The sequence below is a fragment of the Siniperca chuatsi genome, linkage group LG14 (genome assembly GCF_020085105.1).
Source record: "Siniperca chuatsi isolate FFG_IHB_CAS linkage group LG14, ASM2008510v1, whole genome shotgun sequence".
Classification (NCBI taxonomy): Eukaryota; Metazoa; Chordata; class Actinopteri; order Centrarchiformes; family Sinipercidae; genus Siniperca; species Siniperca chuatsi.
The window spans coordinates 20,300,565-20,323,689 of NC_058055.1; the positions used below are offsets into that span (position 1 = coordinate 20,300,565).

Sequence of the window (23,125 nt, forward strand, 5' to 3'; positions counted from 1 at the left end):
ACAGAAGACTACAACAGGCTGCCTTCTTGCACTAGAAGTAGGCCACGTTTTCAAGAAATGGTAATGATGCCAATTAGCAGTTTAGCTATTAATTACACACACACAGACACACACACACACACACAAGGATAAGCATGTGGATCTGTGTTAAGTCTTAACTAAGGGTCTGCTGCAAACAAATTGTTTTGCTGTGAATTGTGTGGAACAGCAGTAGTCGTTAAGTGACGAGAGAATCATTTGTCACAGTAAGGTCACGGGTTTGACCACTTAAGCAGACAAATGTTGCCTTTAGTAAGACACGGAGCCTCTAATCACTTGCTCAGACAAATGCTTAAAATGTAGAAAATGAATGCAGATGAGTGAGCAGCGAAAGGAGTGAAGCAAACAAACTGCAGCATTAGTATCATGAGTAATAAGCAACCCTCGCCTTCCACCCAGCTGCAAGTAATTCACTTGAAGTGCAGTGACTAATTCATATGAAACAGTATCCATCACTGAAAAGATCTCACATCGCCATGCAGCGCACTTGAATAATGCAACTGTTTTGCATGATAATGAGCGAGGCCAGAGATCACACTTCAATCCCCCGCAAACTAAATATCTAATGTTACATAAAGAATGTACAAGATTTGGACTGTACATTTGGAGGATGGTGTAATTACAGCAGTGGAGTCAAGTCTCAAGCAAGCCTACTCAACAAAATAACATGTTTTTAATACACCCCCACTTTATGTAGTACAAGCAGTATTATTTTATCCGAGAATTAATTCTCTCAGTTGCCATAACTGATTCGATTTGGATGATAAATTGTCTCTATCTCTAACACTTTAACTGAAGGGCTGCTTTTTTTGCTGATACTCAGTTTAGATCAGTTCAAAACATTAATAAAGAGCTGGGAGGAAATTTGGGGATTTGGAAGTGCTATGAGAAATTCAATAAGTGTGTTTTTTATTTACACAAGTGAACTGTTCCATATGTATGGCATACCATAGGTTTGAACAGTCAAAGAAAAGTGGTATTAATGCAGTAAGGCAGTTCATATACAGTTAACCCATCAGTGATTGCTTTGAATGGTAATTTAGCTGCTGGATATGGAGAAAACACTATATTTTAAAATGTTAGTTTCCACATAATCTACAAGAAGCTAAATTTACCTAAAGAGGCTTCAACTATCAACATTAAAAAGTTTTAGTGTCATGTGATCCAGGTGTCATCTTCAATACTTAATTACATATAACAAAAATATTTGAGAGGAAAAACTGGTGCGGTGAAATGTCAAACCATCTTCTACAAGCTAGTTCTACTCGTGCAACACGCAAACAAGAATTGTCCCTATTATATACTGTCAGTTAGTGATACAAGGATACAATGAACAACCACTATTGGTCAAATGTGAGAATATTTTTTACATCATGACCAGTCGTAGCTGTCAACAGTAACTAGTATGAGTTATGAAGGCCTACATATTATTGTGTATAGTCAAGCATTTGTAATTTATCAAGTAGTAAAAACATTTGCCAGGAAAAAACAAACAGCATTTGTACTCTGCATTTGCCAATTTCTATAGTTATGAGTTGCTGGATGATGCCAGAAAAGAACAAGTGTTTATTTTGCTTTTTTCCATCACAAGACACATAGAATATAAATCATCAACGAAATACTGTATGTAACAACGTAAGACAATAAAACTCAGCCCTCAGGTACAAACACTCAATCTAATTAAAGAATAAATTGTAAATTACAGTAGCTGAATTGGCAGCATCATTGTGCATCATGCCAGCAGGCATAGGAACAGCAATGGGACTGTGACCAGATGGAGTGTCACCTCAAATGAAAGCCACTGGTCCCTGCTAGCATCAGTGACACCTGTAACATAGGCGCTAAAACAAAAAGGTCAGCAGCATCCATCCATACTGCTCCTGTTCTCTGAGGAATCCATGTGGGATGAGCTTGAAAACAATAACACGGACTGATAACTTCCCTGAGGCAGCTGTTGGGGTTGTTACTCCCTTTGGGTCTTAGAATTACAGCACTCTCCATAGTCAGCGACTTATGGTAGAATGGTGACTCGACGATGCAAATAGGCCCTGTGGTACTGAGATGCTGCACTTGCTAGTAATGAGCATCAAGGGCAGAGTGTCACTCAATATACTGGAGCTATAGTAGCTTCTGTGTTGATGGTATGAAATATGTGAAAAAAAGAAAATGCCTGTTCCTCCCACAGGAGAATATCATATGAAGGTCATTCTGCTTTTCTAAACAGCATGTATATTTTTTCACCATTGCTGTAAAACTCAGCTAAGTTGTTCATATACACAAACAACGTGTCAGCAATTTAGAACTGCTGTTTATTGGGCACAGCAAAAGCCAAATAAAGACTCTCATTACAGATGGCCTCTGATGTTGCTCCATGGTTGTGTGTGCCATTAGCCATTAAATCAACCATTCATATCTGGAGACTGCCCTTCAAATGGAAAGAGACACTGTTTAGAGCCATTTCATATGAACAACCAATAAATACACCACATAAAATATGAGCTCAAGCCAGGAGTATTGAAACATGATGACATTAGTGAAAATCCCTCTAACAAATAACAAATATATCATATATGTAACAAAATGATAATCCTAGAATAAAGAAAATAAAGTTGTAATTGATTTTGAATAATGCTATCATGGCTAAAGATGTATTTAGGGGCACTTTTTGGCAAGGCTCCCATTAGATATTGGAAATGAATACACCTTGGTGTAAACAATATGTGCAGGTTTTATTTAAAGATTTTTGATTGGCAATGTGAGGTTTTTTTATAGAGAAGAAAATAAGGAATGTATTTTCTAAGATATAACTTCTGGCGAGGAGCACATTTTTTCCTTGTACCCACATTTTGGAACTTCATATTCTCTGGCTCAAGTGCCTTGGTCAAATAAAGGGGTGTGAGAGAAGCTGGGCAATCACTGAATTGATCATTCAGTCAGCTAGATAGTTGGCAAATCAGTTGCTACAGCACATTGAACTGCGCTAGTTGTCAATTTGGGCTCGTTCTTTGCCCTCTGGTCAAACTGTTCAGCTGCCAGAGTGGAAATATATAATCTGACAGCTCACATTACACAGGACAGTGGAGGGACTGTTTAGCTTCAAGATCAGGAGGAAAACGAGAGGCAGGGAGAAAAAGGAGGAAAAAGTGAATGTGTGAGCTGAGCAGGGAAACATGAAACATGCACCCAGTTTAGACAAACTTTATGAGTATCCTTTAATTTCAGTCCTTGTGTGATAACCTTTGTCCATGCACAAAGACATGAAAGCAAATCAGTCAGGCTGTGCATTAAAAGTGCAGACAGTGATTTGCCATTATTACAATCCAAATTAGCCAATGATTAGTAAGTGCATAAATAGCTGGGTTGGCTGAAGTCTTATCTTTGGGATAGTTCTGATTATGAAATTGGTGTGCTGATTATATGGCACTCTTAGTATTATCATAATTTTTACTGAGCTCTCTTTGATAAGAGTGGTTCTGTAAAAAGTCCAATTCAAAGGAGAATTAAAGTCTTTCTGGCAATCCTCACAATTTATAACTTCTTCTGATCAGTTTTGTGTACAGGTATAATTTTAAAGTTTTAAAGTGTTGGATAAGAAGTACCGTACTGGCAGCCATGTGGCACTGCTTGACAAGGTGAACACTCTAATTTCTGCTTCAGTAACTCCAGTTCATGTGGTGAAAACTCGGGGGGCTACGCCACAGTCACACCAAATCTGTCAAAAAATTTTGATTAGAATAAGCTTTGTCAGATTTCTGAAAGTATACCATTGTCAAGATCCAATTTGGCTAAAGAACACATTTTCTACGCACATGGCGGAAAGAACACATTATATAAAGCAACAACAACAATAAATATGTAACTATTGTTGAAATGAAGAATTGTAGCAACTACACACACTTCGATGTGAAAGCAAAAATCTTTAAAGACGCTGCGATGGATTAGGGGTGAACACAGCCATACATTTTATACTCAGAGCCTGTGTGTGTGTGTGTGTGTGTGTGTGTGTGTGTGTGTGTGTGTGTGTGAGAGAGTGAGAGAGAGAGAGAGAGAGAGAGAGAGAGTTTGTAAGGGACATACAGTATGTATGATTTTTCTTTTCTACCCAGGGTCACTTTGCCTCGAGGTGATGCCTGTATTTTTTATTTATTTTTATTTTTCCAGTCTCACACTCTACTTAAGCTCTGAACCAATTTAACACAGATCGGGGAATGTAGAGAGAAGCTTGACAGAGTCACTCAAATCCCTGTCTGCACCATATTGGGAGCATAGTGAGAGAAAAATGAGGGCAAAAGATAGAGAGGAAAGTGGTCTATAAGGGGGGGGCGCGAAAGTGGGGTCCAGAGGAAAAGAAATAGATCTGCATGAAGCTAGAGACAGAGCAATGTGTTTCCATCTTGTATAAAAGGCAGTTTACTAGCAAGAATTGCCTGGAAAACAGTAAATGCATTACTTGATTGCTGTCTAAAATGCTGCTGCAGTGAGAGACGTCAATAATCTCACTTGATAGTAATTGGATCCCGTCTTTGACAAAAATACATCTGATGAGCAAAGTTTTCAAAGTTGGGTCCAGAGGCACTGGCAGCCATATGTATGCTGCTTTTATGCAGCCATTAAACTGATGAAAGAATTGTGAAATGAAGGGGACGGGCCAAATGAATTCATTTGTCACTTTCTAATTTCTCAGTTGTTCAGAGGCGTTTGCCAACAGCTTTTAAAAAGTGGTGTTATGAATGGTAATGAAAGCAGACCATGTAGATGAAGAGCTCCAAAAATTATGCAGTACCACCTGTTAACTCAACTCAACAAGACACAACGCCAAAATGGCTTCCCCCAAACAAAGTTGGGTTGTCTGTTAATTACTTCAACAATAGAGTTAAGAGGGAGAACGTGTGTGTGTGTGTGTGTGTGTGTGTATGTGTGTGAGAGAAATAAAGAAATTGAATTCCAAATGGCACTGCAGTTTCAATTTATTCAGTCTTATTTATTTATCTCCCATTTCAATTCTGAATAAAGCTGTTTGCGCCAGGCTGGGAAACATGCGTCAAAAGCTAAAGCCCTGCAGCCGATCCAAGAGGCCCATTGTGGTGCAGTGGAGTACAGCTCACCACTGAAAAGGCAAAGTGAAAGGCAATGCCAGCGTTGTGACAAGCATGTCAAAATCTCTTAGGCATGAATAAACATTCTGTTTCTAAAGAGATTATTTTGTTTTTGTCCTGACAGAAGTGGTGTGTCTACATTCCTGAGAATGTGTGAATGTCTGTACATGTAACGTGCTGTGTCTGTGTGTGTTTGTGTGCACAGACCAAGAAAAAGATGAATAGGAGGTCTATGTTAGAGAGGTGAATAAAAGAACAAAAAGCAGAGTGTGCAGTAAGAGAAGAAGGCTACTGAGATGTCAATGAGGATCAGGACAATAAAGTATTTCTGATTCTGAAAAAGGTTTTGGCTTTTCCATCACTCTGCTAGAGACTGCTAACTAATTGTGGTCATCAGTAATTTGGCTAAGTTTGTTTAGCCAAAAAAATGCAAAGGATGCAAAATATTTGATTCTGTTTTCTTTCTTCTGTTGTCATTTGGGTTAATTCTTATTGTTTTGCGAGGAAGCCAGAGTGACAGCAAACTGATTAAAATGATACAAAAATGTCACTCATCAGTGACAACAACTTAAGGATTAATTAAACCGGAGAAACTTGATTCTCAAGTGTTTGTTTTTTTCAGGATTTCTCTGAAAAAAAGAGAAATCCTATAATGACATGCATACATACATACATACATACATATATAGATCATATATAAAGATGCTGAATGATTTTTAAGCCTAAGACATGAGAAAAATAACAGAAACTAAGTAGTCAGGAGTCTGTATTAGTAACACTGGACTAGGACTGGCCTAAATATTTGACCTCTTGCTGTCATTTATTGCTGCCAACAAGTGAAGCTCCTTTACTAGAAAGGTTTTTCTGCAGCACTATACTGTGATAAATACGGCACATAAATGAAGGACCTAAACTTTTTTGTTTGTTTGCAGTGTGGGGCTTGTTAAAAATGTATTTTTTTTAAAAGTAGGGTAATGAAATATTTCAAACATTATATTATTGCTTCAATCATTTCCTGAGAGAGGAAAACAAAATGTATCCAATGTTTTTTTTTCCCCCTTTATAAAACCAAAGCAGTACCATACACCATTAATTACTATTCTATCCCACAAATGGTCCAGCAGGGCAGGATTTAGAAAATCCTAAATCTACTTTTCATTTTGCTGAAATACCAGACCAGGTGTAGCCTGTTCAAAGTACAGCTATTGCCTTATCCATGGCTGATAGGAAAACACTGTTCTTTTGGTGCAGTATCCTTGACGATGTCCCACAACCACAACAGCACGGGACATCAGTGGCCAAAGAGAGCTTTCTATTTTCATAGGGGAGACTGATGTTTATGAGGCAGGGGACCAGAGCCGGACCAGGGGACATTTCTATCTGGGACAGGGCATCCATTTCATATAGCAAATACTTCCACCATAATGAATCTGTGGGGAGGAAATCAACTTAATGAGTTAAGACCCACGTGACCGTTGAGGAGAGAAAATGAGGAGAAAGGTGTTGGGGGAAAAAAACATGAAAAGAAAGATGGGGATAGCTGGGTTACTCGTTAATAAGCCCACTGTAACAAATAAAGGGCTGTCAGGGGAGGCCTGGAGGGTGTTAGGTGTGTGTTTGTGTGTGTGCGCGGACGTTACACACCTGGTAGCCCAGCCCGGCTTTAGTCCTTCTTAACCTAACAGAGAGTTGGACTGCAACTTCTGATGCAATGGTGCGTTATGTGACCTGGACAACTTTACACCCCTGCTGAAACACTTTAGTTAAATTGTGACCATTTATAAAATGAGTCATTGTGATGTAGCGCTGAATGGTGTCACATAATAGGGTGCAACAGAATGAATGAGGTAATGAATGGGTAATTTTACATTAATTGAAGAGTACACACAACTCAAGCAGGTCGTCCTCCAATCACAGTGCACACATGTGAATCAATCTAATCGTTTATTTTACACCGAAAGATATAAAAGGGGAACAAGAGGCACCCTGGAGAGTTCAGCTTTTTGTGAATGGACCACTGAATGACTGCTAATCACCGGACAGGTTATAAAAGTCTTGACTTTCAACTCAAAAACTCTCTATTTCATCAAGTAATTTTCGAGTATCACTGAGTAATACGAGTGTTATTTTTTTTTTTTTTAAAACAAGTGGTTTTAGTACTTGTGTATAAAATACAAATCAATTGGTTCCAAGAATTTTCTAGAAATGAGTATCAGTATCTTCAAGACAGAATAAGGCACCAGAATCAAGGAAAATTACTTCTATAATTTCTAGAAAGTTATTGGTTTTCAGTGTTAAAGTTCATTGTAATGTTGGTGCAATTTTTCTGCATTGTATAAATATCACCAGAAACCACCATTTGGTTTTGACAAATAGAGATAAAGCAGAATTGCAACCCACTTCTGTGACATAGTGTGTATTTTATAGCAACTCTCACATCAGTTAAGAGTACTTAACAAAAGTTTGGCATGTCTATGAAAGCACACAAAATACTTATAGTATTATAGTATTTTAAATCCTATGAAGTGTTGGCAAAGAAGAGAGCGTGAAACAAAAAAAAAGATCATAATATCCTACAAGCGCCCACACATGGTTGGTGTATTTGCCACTTTTAAAAGCATCTTGCTGTGACCCTATCCAGCCTCTGTGTACACAACTAAAGCTGCAGGGCTAGAGCTCACACCGAAAGTTGACTCTCCTTATGAGAGCTGTGTGTTTGTGTGACCGAGTTAATGGCCTCAGTCACAGGAGGGGGCAGAGGGTTAGCAAGCAATAAGATGGACGGCGGAGGCAGAGCGCTGCCACAGGCTGCGGAGAGGGCGAAGAGAGAAAAATGAGGGGGGCAGCTTTGATGGCTAATGCAATAACCACAGCTGCCACAGAACGAGGTGGAATGATAAAGAGTAATCAGAACAGTTGAGGCGGCTCTTAAAGTGAGCGACGAGGCATATGATGGATGGCTAAAAGGAAGGGATAGAGGAAATTCATAATTTTGAGAACACTGTAACTATAATGTTTGTTGAAATTTGGCTACATTTTTTGGATCTCAAGAAGACCAATGATGACTAAGACATCAATCAATCAGGATCCTTATAAAGATCCGCCCACTTTTTTAACGGCTCCGGAAATCAATTTCACATTCATTCATGGTATTGGCACTTCAGAAAATCCTTATATAAAGAGTTCAAAGCCTGAAACCAAGCCAACCAACTACGAGATGAATCGTGACCATAAAACATTTGATTCGGAGCAAAAAAAAAGACGAAAAAAAAAGGCAAAGGTACAAGACTGTGTACATAATTATTTTATGAGTGAAAGAAATACGAAACCATTGCAAATTATACCTGGTCGCCTCACAGCGAGTTTGCTTTGACTGGCTTAGAACTGGAGTTGGTCCCTGGGTGCTGCACAGTGGCTGTCCATTGCTCCTTCACTATGCTATACTATAATCATACTGTGTATAATTGTGTATGTGACAATAAACTTTGATTTGATTTGATCTGCTTGGTGGCTGGTAAGATCAAGTCTTTAACTATGGTGTGTGGCTTTCCAGATGTTGCTATCAGTCTTGATACCTCATATGATGCAACCACTGCCTTTTCATTTTCACCACTAGTCACACAGGTCATTTCAATTATTTTCTTGAGATTTTGGTATTCTTTCAGTTTATTTTCAAAGAATTCTTGAAGCATGCTGGCAAACGATGATCCATGTTTTGTCTCGAGGTGAAGGCATAACTTGCATGGTTTCAGTGCCTCGTTGGCTAGTGTCTCTGAGCATAGCCAACAGACAGGCATGGGGTTGTCATCGGGTCCAACACTTGTAAATCACAAAAAGACAAGTACTCTTCGCTGTACTTACGCCGGGTGTTTTGTTTAGTTGCTGAATAAACTGTATATTTTGATGAATTTGCTACATGAAAGAATTTTTTAAAGTCCAGGCTGCGACCCACCTGCAATACTTCCGTGCCCACACTTTGGGAAGCACAGATATAGTAACACAAATCATACTTTTTTTGTCATACTTTCAAAGTAAGGAGCAAATCCTAACATTTAAGAAGCAGAAACAGAGCAGAAAATATAGATAGATAATTTATAAATTGTTTAACTAATTGATTAATCAACTAATCACTGCAGGGCTATAATCAGCAATATGCTGACTGGTTTAATGCACTGATTTCTTACCTGGGGGTCAGGACTCCCCACAAGGGGTTACAACATAAATCAGATTCTTTGGCTGAACTGGTCACGACCAGTAGACATATGTTGTGACAAGGGGTCGCAGGTAGACATTGCTTTGTTTTAAGGAATTACAAGGCAAAAAGGTTTGGAATTGTGGGCTTAATGAATGGATAGCCAGATGGATGGATGAATGGATCAGTGCCCTGCTCTAACTGAGGCACAGCTCACTGTGACCCTGGGGAGACTCATGACTAATTTCTGTCTGGCGGATGGCAACACATCCCCCGTCTGATCTGGGAGTCGACAGTCTCACGACAAAGTATTACCAGTACGACGACTTGTCCCTAATGAAGTGGTCATAGCGGGATACATTAAAGACCCCCCTGCTGAGTGCCCTACATGACCCAATAGAAACAGATGTCTCTTTGGTCTGCCTTCGCTGGAGCTTCCTACTCATCAGGAAGATGAAAGCGATTAATCAACTGTGTTAGTCCTTTTTCAAATGGTTTCAAAGGGATGGGGTTGTAATCAAAGCCAGGGTCAGAAGTGGGTCGACTTGCAGCCCAATGCTCACCATAGGAGAACGCAGAGACGCAGAAACATCTGTGCTTGTAATGCTAATTTCACAAATTAGCAGAGTGATTGTGATGGTTGTGATCTTCCATAACTTGCTAGTTAATAAGCTGTTTGCACAATGCCACAAGGTGTTTGTGTTTGCATTTTAGATGCATTTTACTCTACTCAGTTTCAGTGTGTATTAGACTTTGGTAAAAATCACTCAGCTTCATGTAGAGAAACATACACATCTGAAATCAACTAAAATCAATGAGAATGAAAATCTGTAAATGAAATGTATTAATTGGACAGTAAGTACATGTCCTTGAAAACATTCTCTACATGTTATCCAACATATCAAACAATGTTTTCATACCCAGTGCAAAGAGACTCATATGTGTGTTTTCCAATTTGCCACCTTGGTGATTAAGATATGGTAAAGTTTAGGCAACTAAAACTACTTAGTTACGGTCACTGCAAGATGGCTGTCATAGCTCATTCAAGGAAGTGTCAACATTGACAGGTGGTATGAGACCATCCACCACTCCAACCTTCACAGTACTTTGTACTTCGTTTTACGATGTTTTTCTCATTTTAACAAATCAGCTCACACTATCAGAGGTTTTGAAATGTTTTGGTTGCCAAGTTTGTCCTGATTATTTAGAAAAATACAAATGTGATAACCATGCATGATCATTTGTGCAAGTCTGAAAAGTCAAGGGGTGGCACTGTCTTTTTATTAAAAGGTATTATCATTTTTATGGCATCAATTATTTGGTGAGAGGGGGTGTCATTTTTCACATGGTGAAAAAAAACAAAACAACAGACGACATCCTCAAGGAAAACCCATTTTATGACTTTTGGCAATTACAACCTAAATGGGTTATTAGGTTTGAGTGCACCTGGCAAATGAGTCTTTTATTGACAATGTGCCCCTTCTGAAGCCATTTGGGGTCAAATAACTTTTAACTTTGAAGCTGTTTATCAATTTGACTTTCACTCGTGTATGTTAGACATTCTTCAGCAGAGTCTTTGTAAAGTGAATAGCTTAAGCTAGCTCAGAGTAATCTGAGCTAGTGCCACAATGAAAACAGAATTCAATTTATTGAAATGGTGCAATAATGAAAAACACATTTATCCTGTTTTGGTTCCTACACTGTTGTGTCCCTATTACTAGTGTGCAACAGTTAACTATTTACTTGTGAATATGGCATTTTATAATTGTTTCTTCTTCTTCCATTGTTATTCTACTATGAGTTCTCATTGGTAAATCAATATGGATTAAAGTACCAGCTAAACGGACTGTGTGTAAATAAAAAGAAGTCAGTGACAGGGCAGAACAAAGAGCCCCATCCAGAGGTTTATAGTCATCCTTTTCACCCTATATGCAATCACCTCTCCTGCCTGTCACAAACCAGAAATGCATTTAAAAAACTTACAGCAGTGCTATCAGGTCAGAAAGAGGCTACAGCCTTCTTCAAGCTGCATCAAAGAGAATATCTGCATACCCATAGACAGCCGAATGGTAAATTCCTTTGCCTCTGCGACTATGTTTGCCTCAACAGGTCTACAGTAGTTTCAACCATTAAACCCTCTTCCTTGTTTCTCCCCACTGCCTGAGGAAAAAGAAAATAAATAAAATAAAAATATTAAAAACATAAAACTAAACAGAGCTGCCTTCTCTCCTTGAAAAAAAGTCAACTTTTTGTATAAAGCTCATATAAAAACATCTGACATTACATGCTACACACAGTATACACAAAAGTAAAAGCTAGACAGAAGTCGCCTAACACTGCCTGGCCAAATCTTCTAGGTTTAGTTGAGTCTTCAAGAGTTTAGTCTGGAAAACATCAACTAAGAACTGATTGAGGCAGGCATCTAGAAGACAAATCAATGTGACGACGACGATGATGGTGATTAAAAGTGTTACCTGCCAGAACTTCTTAACTTGGTGAACAGCTAATGAAACTACATGTCATAGATACAAAATTAAACATGACTCTACTACATCGTTTTAGATCAGCACAATAGAATATTATAGATCAGCACAATAGAATATTATATATAATATAATATTCTTTTGCCAAAGTGGAGAGTTTTGGACTGGCTGTGCACAGTGAATCGCAACAATCCAGATATGGTGAGACGAAAGCCAGCATAAGCACTTGCCAAATTCGAGACTGACTTTGACCATAGCCCTGAGCTGTAGGAAATTGGCTTTCACAGCAGAGCTTTTAGGTTTATCAAATTTGAAAGCAAAATTACTACAAAAAAGGCCAAAAGGTTTTTGCCATGTGGCTTAATGCATAGCTGTAGGGACCCAAGAGATCCATTTTCGTCTGTGAGGGTCTTGTTCTCAAACTGAGAGTAAGAACATTCTTTGCCATCTAGTATTTAATAAGCTCTATGCTCTCAAAAATGGGCCCCAAAATATATAATCAAAACAAACAACATAAAAAAAACCAAAGAAACAGAGAAAATGAATCAATGTGTTCAAAAGGAGGGAGAAAATGTGGTTTTATCTACTCCACACTGCAAGGGAACAACAATACACCACTCAGTGAGTAATACCTGTTTATACAATGTCTATACAATATTGTTGTGTTATGCCAGTGCAATTAATGTGGCAGATGTTTTTTCTAATGTTTTTATGTTGACTTATTTGATAATTATACATCTAAGTATTGGAGCACCTGCTAAATGAAGTACTGACACAAACTCCATAGGGCAATCAGGAAAAGGCGTCTATCATAATGTTTGGATGAGTTACACAAGCTTCAAACCAGGATGTGTCGCTATTTTTAAGGGTTTGGAGTGAGACAGTAAGGTTGCAGTCAGGTAAACAAAGTGGAATAAGGCCACCAACAGGCCAGCAGGGATGCTGGCATTTCCAGAGACAACCACTGCACCACCTCTCCAGTTCCTCTGCTGTTTATACAAAAAAAAACAATAATTGTAAATAATGACTCTAACACAGCACTGTGAGACATGCTTTCCAATGATGTCTTTGTACGTCAGGTGCAGTAATTACTTCCCAATTACACACACACACACACACACACACACACAAGATTCCCGTGACATCTGACTGATTTCCAACATTTTCCATCGCCTGCTGGTTTGCATTCAGACATCTCGAATTTAAGCCTAATGTGCCGACTGAACATCCCTAATGTGGATTAGCTATGCATGGTGGTGACTGCCAGGAATCCTCCCTCCCTAATGTGATATGACTAAAAGTGCTGCCGTGTTTGTGTGTGCGAGTGTGTGTTTTTGCACTGCGTTGACATGAAACCATGCACTCTAAATAACTACAGCCTTACTTTCTATTTTAACATCCACACCCCGAGGGATTAAAAAAGAAGTTTAATAATACTCTGACCTGGAAAACTAAATTTAAAGGAGGAGGAGATGATGCCAACAGGTACACTGTACATATGCATGCATGCTTGCAGTATTTGAAAGTGACTGTCAACCACTCCCAGCCACTGATTAAATAAAACACTTAAAATAATATTTGTGCGTGTGTGAATACTTAAAATTAGTAGAAGCCCTACCTAGCCCTGTTACCTTTAAATCAAAGTCACGATGAAGCGGCTGGGCTGTTTAGTGAATAATAATGCTGATTGTTCATGCTGGGAGTGCACTTTTGCTAAAAAGTGATAGTCAAGGAGTGAAGATTCTAATGATTTAGTATAGAGAACTGGTGATCCACAGTAACCTAGAGCCAGGATAATGATGTAGTAGAGGAAGTAGAGGGGAGGAGTGTTTCAGAAGTTAGACGTGTATGTGGACATAATACAGTGGTGTGAAAAAGTGTTGGCCCCTTCCTGATTTCTTATTTTTTTGCATGTTTGTCACACTTAAATGTTTCAGATCATCAAACAAATTTAAATATTAGTCAAAGATAACACAAGTAAGCACAAAATGCAGTTTTTAAATGAAGGTTGTTATTATTAAGGGAAAACAAAATCCAAACCTACATGGCCCTGTGTGAAATAGTGATTGCACCACCTTTCACACCACTGTATATGAATTTATATGTACAAATTTTTTCCATGTTTCCAGTTTCCATGAGCACTGAGATCTGATTTATGACACAGGAAGTTTAAATTCTTGGATGAAATTATAGCATGAAAAGCCTGTTAATGACATCTGTAGGCTGCTCTAACATAGTTTACCTTCTCAATAAACTCACCATCAAAATTCCACAAATGCCAAGTAAGTATGCTAACTTGAATTGAAAGGAGTGTGACTACAGCAGCAGAGCACACAGAGGAGATGAATACAGCACCTGAGAAAAATTCTTACTCTCAGAGTGCCGATGTCAGTGCTCAGCTATCGCTTCCCAGACAAACTTGACCCTGAACCACAGCCTTCAGTGCCAAACTAGAAATGATTTCATTCTTTCATCTCGATTGAAAAAAGGTGGCTAACAGAAACAGCATGATTTCCACAGCATGATTGATGCTCGTGACAAGAGCTTGACAGGTGCCAACGTGTTACAAAACAATTGCTTTGTTCATCCGCACAACTCTATTTCTGTTTAAATGTTTCAATATCAAACTGAAGTCAAAGCCTCACCGCAGTCTTCAAATTGCTCAATAGTATGCCTCACATGTATCAGAACATCATTTGAGGGCAATTTTCACTCACAAATAGCATCAAAAGTGTTAACCTGTACTATACTCAGTGATAAGACAGACATCAAAGACAAATAGTCCCTTTGCAACATCACTGTGTTATTGTGGTATAGCAGTGGTTGCACTGCAAAAATTAAAATCTTATCAACCTACATGATGCTTACTAACTCTTAATGTCTGTATTTTACTAAAGGGAGGTTAAACAAGAAAACTGTTCCAGAATCATGTAATGATTTCAAACACAACCAGAATGCAATGCTTTCAGAGGTTTGAAAGACTTAAATTTTCCTCTTCAGCAAAAAAAAAAAAAAAAAAAAAAAAAAAAGATTTCAAAACACACCTGGCTAATAGCAATATCCTCGTTGGGACAATATTTTGTGGGAAACCAGTTACACATCATGGGCGTGACGTACAGACTTCCTCTATGTCATTTATTAGTCCTAACTGTAAGTAAAGTATCCCAGTTAATTAGACTTTTTAAACATGGTGTTGCTGGTACCTTCAAATAACTTGTTGAACAATTTTTTATTTTTTTTACAGTGTAGCAGTGTAACAGTCAAGCGGTACCTTTGAAGAAGCAGTCCTTGCTGTGCACCACATAGATCCGTCTCCTCTCCAGGCAGGCGGTGCGGTAAACCTCGCAGTGGTTCTCGTAGAACCTGCCATCTGAGCCACACACTGGCACAAAGGAGGGCCGGCATTTTTCCTGGCAAACACACTCAGCACGGCCGGTTTCTGCCATCAGCACACACTGTCGACCCCGTCCACAGTAGGTCCTCCGACAGGGACCTCCATCTGGGTCAGAAAGGGCTGGAAGAGCGAGAGAGAAAAGGGTTTATTTAGGAAGGGAACAAGAGTAAATAAGCAAGTTTATAAATTCTCATGAGAGAAAGAAACGTTCTATAGCCACAGTTTTACTTGTCTGTATTACTCTCTGAAACCGAGTCACAAAGACAGGTGGTACAAGATAGAGAGCTGAAGTTGCACAATGCAAAAATAAAATACATCTGTCCCATTAGCACAGATCACAAATTTTGGGCTGAGACAGACATACAGAGTATTGCGTCCTTGACCTTGTCTTAAGACCATTTTGCCCTATCTTTCTGACATTTTGACAGACAAAGATAAGTTTCCCCTTTCATTTCCTTTTATGCAAGTGGATGAGAGCATAACTGGAGGTACAGCACGACTGTCTGCCTGACTGACTGCCTTTTCATTCGTTGGGAGAAGCTACAATCTTGTCAGTTGTGTCGTTACTGTATCACTGTGATGAAGTCACTGGTAATTTGAATCCAGAGCGAGGCATACAATCTTTATGATTGCTGATTCATATCCAGCAGATTCACCCTATTTGAAAATAAAATAATGGTGTCTAGTACTGTATAGTCAGTGGCAAGAAATCACTCAAGAACAAAGAAATGTCTGTGTACAGTACAAAAATTGAAAGTAAAATAAAACTGCCCCCTAAACAACAACCAGTGGGCCCTCTTTGCCACCTTCCATAACAGCTGATCAACCAAAGACTTTTTCTGTAGCAGATGCATGCAAACTTAATGAAGACCGCGAACAGGAAGAATTAAATGCTGAATATCAATATTTTCCCACTATGACATCACATCAAGGGGCAATTCTGCATGTCTTGTTGAAATGGTGTTATGTCATAATTTAAAAAAAGGTGTGAACCAGTGACGAGTACCATTTCATTCTGTAGAAGCGCTTAATGTATTTAGCAATAAATCCACTGCACAAATACAAAAATTGTATTTTCTGATGTATCTCCTGCTTTATAGAAAATCAAAACAAGGCTTACATTCTTCCTGATTTACACAAATACTGCATTAGATATGCAAGTACAATAAAACAAAGTAAACATATCAATTACAACACAGTAACAAGACAAATTATGCAGTATGCACCAGAAATAGAAAATGCGTAAACTCAAACCAAACACCTCCAGTCCTGAACACAAGACGGTGCTAACAAGTAGAAAACCTTTTTTTTTTAAATGCAACCTAACTCCCTACAAATCAGACCGCCAGGTGTCCTTATTAACACCTCTCAGCACTCATTCGCACATACATGTGCATATCTGTGTACAGACACACAAAGATATGAATACTTAAGTGTGTAGGTGCACTCAAAACGTAAAACTCACACCTGCTTTACTTTCTCTAGGCCCTGTTAAACACACATACACACACACACACACACGAGCGAATGCACACGCCAGCATCCCCATCATCACCACTCACTGCCTAGGACACCTCGCCTTTTCCCCCTGATTTAATCTATTTGCACTTAAAGCAAGTCAAAAAGCTGCTGATCCAGCCAGACGCTCCACCTTGGATTGATCTTTCCTGACTCCATGAGCTTGACCAAACCCCCCCCCCCTCTTGTTGTGATCTGAGGGTTGGACTAATGTGCCTTGGGGTTATCGCAGTAAAAACTACCTGCTCAAACAGGTGCAAGTAAGGCATTTGGAGCCTCTCAAGCCCATCTGGCAAATGTCAATTGTAATAAATTAGGCATAAAAATTTAGTTGAAAACCTTCCCTGAGTTTACACATTATTCATATGATCGTGAGAAAGCTCAATCAATATAAGCAAACATGAACAACTCCCACAGTGTTGAATTAATTGGCAGAGGAGGAACTCCAGTTCAGTTTATTTGATTTAAGATAGCTGTCTATTTTTACTAGCGCTGCAACTAACAATTATTTTCATTTTCGATCAATCTGCCAATTATTTTCACAATTAATAGATAAATCGTTTAGTCTATAACATGTCAAATTGTGAAAAATGCCTATCACAATTTCCCAGAGCCTAAAGTGACGTCTTCACATTGCTTCTTTTGTCCAACCAACAGTCCAAAACCCAAAGACTCTTCATTTACTATCATAAATGACAAAGAAAGCACAAATCCTTACAACGATTAATCGATTATCAAAATAGTTGTTTTCTTTTGATCAACTAATCATTGCATCTAATTTTTACGTGCAAATAAATTAATAAAAATAATAGTATACTTGACGTTAATGACTATTTGAGAGTCAATTTGACAGTTTTGTTCTACACTGAGTTTTGTTCCGAGTTGTCCTTTTTTTTTTTTTTTTTTACGTCTATAGGGAGAACAGTAAATGCACCCATTAGAGTTCTCACCCTTCTGAAGCCCTGAACTCCCACACAATACTGTCCATGCTGTTACAGAATATAAAATGTCAAAAACTGTTTGAAAACTTTGAGGACTGCAGCAATTATAGGCCTGTGGTTGGGTGTTTAGCCTTCAAAATGTACTGTTCTGAGTTTTAGCACTGTTTCTTCTTCTAATATTTCAAGCATTCTGTCTTTTTTTTATTACCTTTGATGTTAACAAGCTCTGCCTGGTTTCCATGGCAAATATAAAGGAGGTGACTGCAGCAATGTGAGAAACAAATTGCACCACATGAATAAACTCAATGTCAAGGCAGAGGGAAAACAACACTATAAAATGGTGAAAATGAAATCATAATTCTAACAGCTAAAGAAATAAACACGTAAAACCAAATATAAAGTTGCTGCTCATAACATTACATTTCAGTTATGGGACTTTGTGGCCATTGTGTTGATGCTGTTTGAGGTCGAGTCAGTTAAGATGCTGAGAAGGGGTCAGTTCTATTATCCCTCTGTGGAATAAGGCTAAAAACCATACTGGCTTAACTTAAGAATCCAGTCCAGGCTTTTATAATCAAACTGCTGAAAACAGAAATTGAATTTGCCTGGAGTATAATTATATCTCAGCTCTCAGCATATTCAATAATATAGGTAATGCGCTGTTGTCGGAGGACAAAAGTCCCTTAATTACATAAAGGCAATTCAAGGGCCGACGCACAGAGGCACAGAAGCGTACACACACACACACACACACATTAATACACTAGCACCCTCCTACTCACTTTGAGGTGTCAGTATGCAGGCAAGGATACACTCTTCTGTTCAGTCACTGTCTAACACACAACATCTGTGCTTGCAAACACAGGCACATTGTCAAATACAAACACACAGAGATACTGCTGTAACAGTCAATCAAAATAATGATAACTGTTGGTCAGACAAAACAAGCAATGTGAAGACATATGATGAGCATTTTTCACTACTTACATACAGTTTATACACATTTGATAAATTAAGAAATAGAATAATTGATAGACTAGTCAATAAGAAAATAAATCAATAGCTGCAGCCCTACACAGACACAGGCCACATATATGTGTTGTCTAACCTGACTTGGTAGCATTGACTACTTCTTTATCATAATTAAGAATTAGGAATCTATTAGAGGAAGCTGTGGGGTTGGGGGTGTGCCAGGTAACTATCCTGAGGGGAGTATGGGGGAGACGGAGGAGGACGAGTGGAGTAAGGCAGACTCAATTCCTTTTTATCCAGTTTACTAATTGTTCTGCATGTCTCGGCAAAGCATCTGTGGGAAATGCAAAATAGCTTGGCTCCCTTGCGACCTTGCTGTTCATGTCAAGGTCGGGGACGATTACAAGATCGTTTGTATTCTCAAAGTGTGGGAGATTAAGCGCTTAGCAACAACCGTCCAGCTGCAGTTACCCACCGGTGGCTGTTCTTCCTTCTTCCTCCTCTTGTTTTCTCCCTCCCTGCCTCTCCTTTCACTCCATCAGCCCCCTTGCCCTTTCCCATTTTGCTCAGAGAATAGAGTACGTGGACAGCAGCCACTCAAACAACAGAAACAATAGCGCATAAAAGTTACATCTACAATACACAAGCTGTTTGACATTTAGCTAAGTCCTAGTGCTCGTGTTCATCCTCGCTATAAGTCCTTTGTTTCGCGTTCTTTTGGACCATGTTGGTTGCAATTGTGGCTTGCTTAAGAGGCTAAAAGTGTCGTTTGATAATCCTCCCTGTCTAAGCTGCAGGCACAGTGCTTATGAATGGCTCTTACAAGTTTAGACGCTCTGCGGTGCCAAGACAATGCCAGGCTGACCAACCGGTGTCAAGCCTGTCACTCTACTCCTTTCTCTTTTATTCTTTATTGGGTCCTCTGTGTATTTTTTCTTTATTTTGTTGCGCATGTGTATACTCTCTCTCTGTCTCTTTCCTCTGTCTCTTTGTCAATTCCCGTCTGGTGCTGAGCTCTGCTGGGCTGCCGGGCTGCTGGAAAATTGAGACATTGTCCACTATAATCAGAGATTTCCAGGACATGTTTTGCAAGGAACACTGTTGATAATTGCATGGGAACATGTGGGATTTGTATGGAAGTGTTAAGACCATTTTGCCTTATCTTTCTGACATTTTGACAGACAAAGATAAGTTTCCCCTTTCATTTCCTTTTATGCAAGTGGATGAGAGCATAACTGGAGGTACAGCATGACTGTCTGCCTGACTGACGGCCTTTTCATTCATTGGGAGAAGCTACAATCTTGTCAGTTGTGTCGTTGCTGTATCACTGTGATGAAGTCACTGGTAGTTTGAATACAGAGCGAGGCATACAATCTGTATCCTTGCGATCACAGGTGCATTGTATAGCACACTTGCATAAAGAACACAGCACACACACAGGCAGAGAAAATGAGTGAGTAAATATGTCACTTCACTCCAGAAGCAAAGCACTTGTGTCTAAACCCCTTGCTCTATTTAGCAACTAAAATATGCCTCAATATATTTATACCTAAGGCTAGACTCTCAAGCTCTTTAAATCTATTTAATATTTAAAAGGCAATCACTATTAACTTTATTTATTTTGTATTTAATCCAGCTCCACAGAGGGGAAGTTTGTTGTTTTTGATATGTTCTCCTCAGAGAGACAGAGGGACACTGCTGAGCTTCTTACTAATTAGACTGGAAGAACATTTGCCCTGCTGATGTGGGACTCGCTGCCTGCAGCACTACCATGTTATAAACCGATCTGATCCATGGAAACACAGAAGCTGCAGTCACAAACCCTTCAGGATATCAGTGTGTGACATTTACAGAAACAGAGAGTGGACATTTTGTGCAAGCAGACAGCTTTTGTTAGATGTTGTTCAGCCCCAAGAGTGCCCTTGTGTCATCTTTTCATTTCACCTGTGTGAGTATAGTTGTGTAGCATGTATGTGCACGCATAGTGCGCATGTGTATGAAATACTTGCATTTATGTATGTGTTTTGCAGCCCAAGAAAAGCTCTGTCACATCCGCTGATCCTACAGCTCATTCTATTTGCTCTGAAGCAGCTGTAGATAATTAAATTCAGAGACGCGCCGTCAAACACTGTCTCCCCTGTGCCGCGCAGTCAGACAAAGCGCTTCTGACATGCACGCTTAGCTGGAATATCAATGGACAACAGCAGCCCTTGGTGCTAGGTGAGATATGCTATGGCATACACACAGGTAAGAACAAACTGTCCATTTTGCTGCACTGTACCCAAAATTATGTTACTTCTCTGAGGAAACAAACTATACAAATAACTAGAGACAGAATGTATTGCAGAGTTTATTTTAAGTTACCCAGATATTTGAGACAAATGATTTGCCCTCTCTCATATATATATATATATATATGTATATTTTATTTATTAAGAATTGAAAATGTTTTAAAATGTTCCCTCATTACTTTTTTCCAGAGCATCCTTCAGTTGAAATCACTGATGTTTGATTTTAAAGATGGTACAAAGAAATAGAAATTGACAATTAATTTGCACAATATCTAACCCCTAAATCCTTTGGCCAAGCATTAATGATATATTTACTAATATGATCTGGAAGACACCATCATTAATGACTGATATTCACCTACCAAAATAACAATAGAGACTATGCAGAATGAATTGTTTTTTGTGTCAGGCTATCTTTTTGTAGTACTCACATTCCGTTATTAGTGCATTGCAACTGGAACAGGAAACAAACATGAAGATTAATGAAACCTAGTAAGACTAAAAACCTCACACAACTATTTCAACCAACATAGATACATTTTTAGTCTTGACTGTTAGAATTGAACCGGACGACAAGTAGACTGTGATTAAAGTCACTTCATTCGGGAACCCCCCCAAATCCAGCAACATGTAGTACATGTTCATCTTCCTGTACCTGTCTATTTTTTTAATTAGTAAATTACATGTACAGTTACTTCATTACACCATCTATTGATCCTCATATATATATATATATATATATATATATATATATATATATATATTAGTGTTTATCGCAACAGAAGTTATAGTCCCCTTTCCAGAGACAATCCAGTAATTTTGTCCACATGACCCCAAAAAACTCCAACCCAAAAACTATGAGGCAATGTCACGTTCACCCTAAACAAAAGCATTGGACAAAGTGAATTTTTTTCCTGATAATGGCACTAGGTGAAAGGTTAAGTGAAAGTTGTGGAAGTTATTACAATTCATTCTGACGGTGACATGAATGTCTGTACCAAATTTCTTCCAATCCATCCAATTGTTGAGACATTTCACTCAAAAGCAGAAATGTCTAACCTCATTGTGGCGCTAGAGGAAAAGTCAGGGGATCATCAAAGTCATTAAGATTCATTCTCTGGGCACCACCTGTAAAAAATGTCATAGCAATCCATCCAGTTGTTGTTGAGATATTTCAGTCTGGACCGAAGTGGTGGACCGACCAGCAAACAACCAAGACAGAAAGTAACCTGACTTTGAAACATCCTGTCTCCTCCTGACTCACTCTAGACACTAGAGATGACTACAGCAACACCACTACATGAAGTAACTTGAGAAGATAATTACATTTAATATAAACTTTGTACTAGAGCCATTTTTCTCCATTAAGTGCTGCAAATTACCTATTACCTCCATGACCTCTTTCTTAATGGCAGGTTATCCAGTACCTTGGTGTTCACTGCATGTGATTGAATGGATGGACACTGAAGCCATTACAGTTAGCCAACTTGTGGAATGGTTTTCCTGATATGTGAATACAGAAAATGTACTGTTAATGACTGGCATCTTAAGCTTGCAGAGACAGACACACACCGCATACACAATAAGGAAACCAGAATCAGAACCTACTGGAGGCGTAAAAAAAAGGTGCCAGTAAAGCAATATCCTGTCACTGTTTTTTAACTGCAGAAAACTATTCAGTGTTTAAGTCTATAAAGTTTCAAACTACTGTAGACATATGTAAATTGACTGATTAAAAAAAAAGAGAGTAAAATGTAAGCTGAATAGCTGCTAGCCTTGATGTAATACACAGCAGCCCATCTGAACTTGCTTCAAACTACAGTCACATTGAAGTTGTAGCTCACAATTATCTGATTTTGGGGGTTTTACTGACAATGAAAAATCTATTGACTATTACATTTTTGGCTGGACAGCAGCAAAGCAGGGGCCAGCCCTACAAACGCAAAAGTCTGTGACTTACTGGGTTAGTGAGTGATGTAGTTACACCATTGGTCGATCGAGTGTTAGAGTTTCCCCATTGGCCTTTATTATTTCAAAATTAATAGGCGTGAACGTCAGTTTTGTACCGTAACTCTAGATTAGAGGGCTGTGCCTATACTCATAGAATCTGGAGTTACGGTATGTAAGTAACGTTCTATTTCGTATATGCTTCACCCATTTAAGGCTATTGCTAGTGGGATAAGAGGCAAAGCAGGATGT

General features: G+C 38.8%; 1 protein-coding gene across 4 annotated transcripts in view; it reads right to left on the reverse strand.

Moving 5' to 3' along the window:
• Positions 1-23,125, reverse strand: part of fstl4 (follistatin-like 4) — a 223,648-nt gene that overhangs the window by 113,703 nt on the left and 86,820 nt on the right. For all 4 annotated transcript variants that reach the window (XM_044223041.1, XM_044223042.1, XM_044223040.1 and 1 more), the window contains one exon: positions 15,082-15,324. In XM_044223041.1, the coding sequence (XP_044078976.1) occupies positions 15,082-15,324 (243 nt within the window). The remainder of the gene's footprint in view (positions 1-15,081; positions 15,325-23,125) is intronic.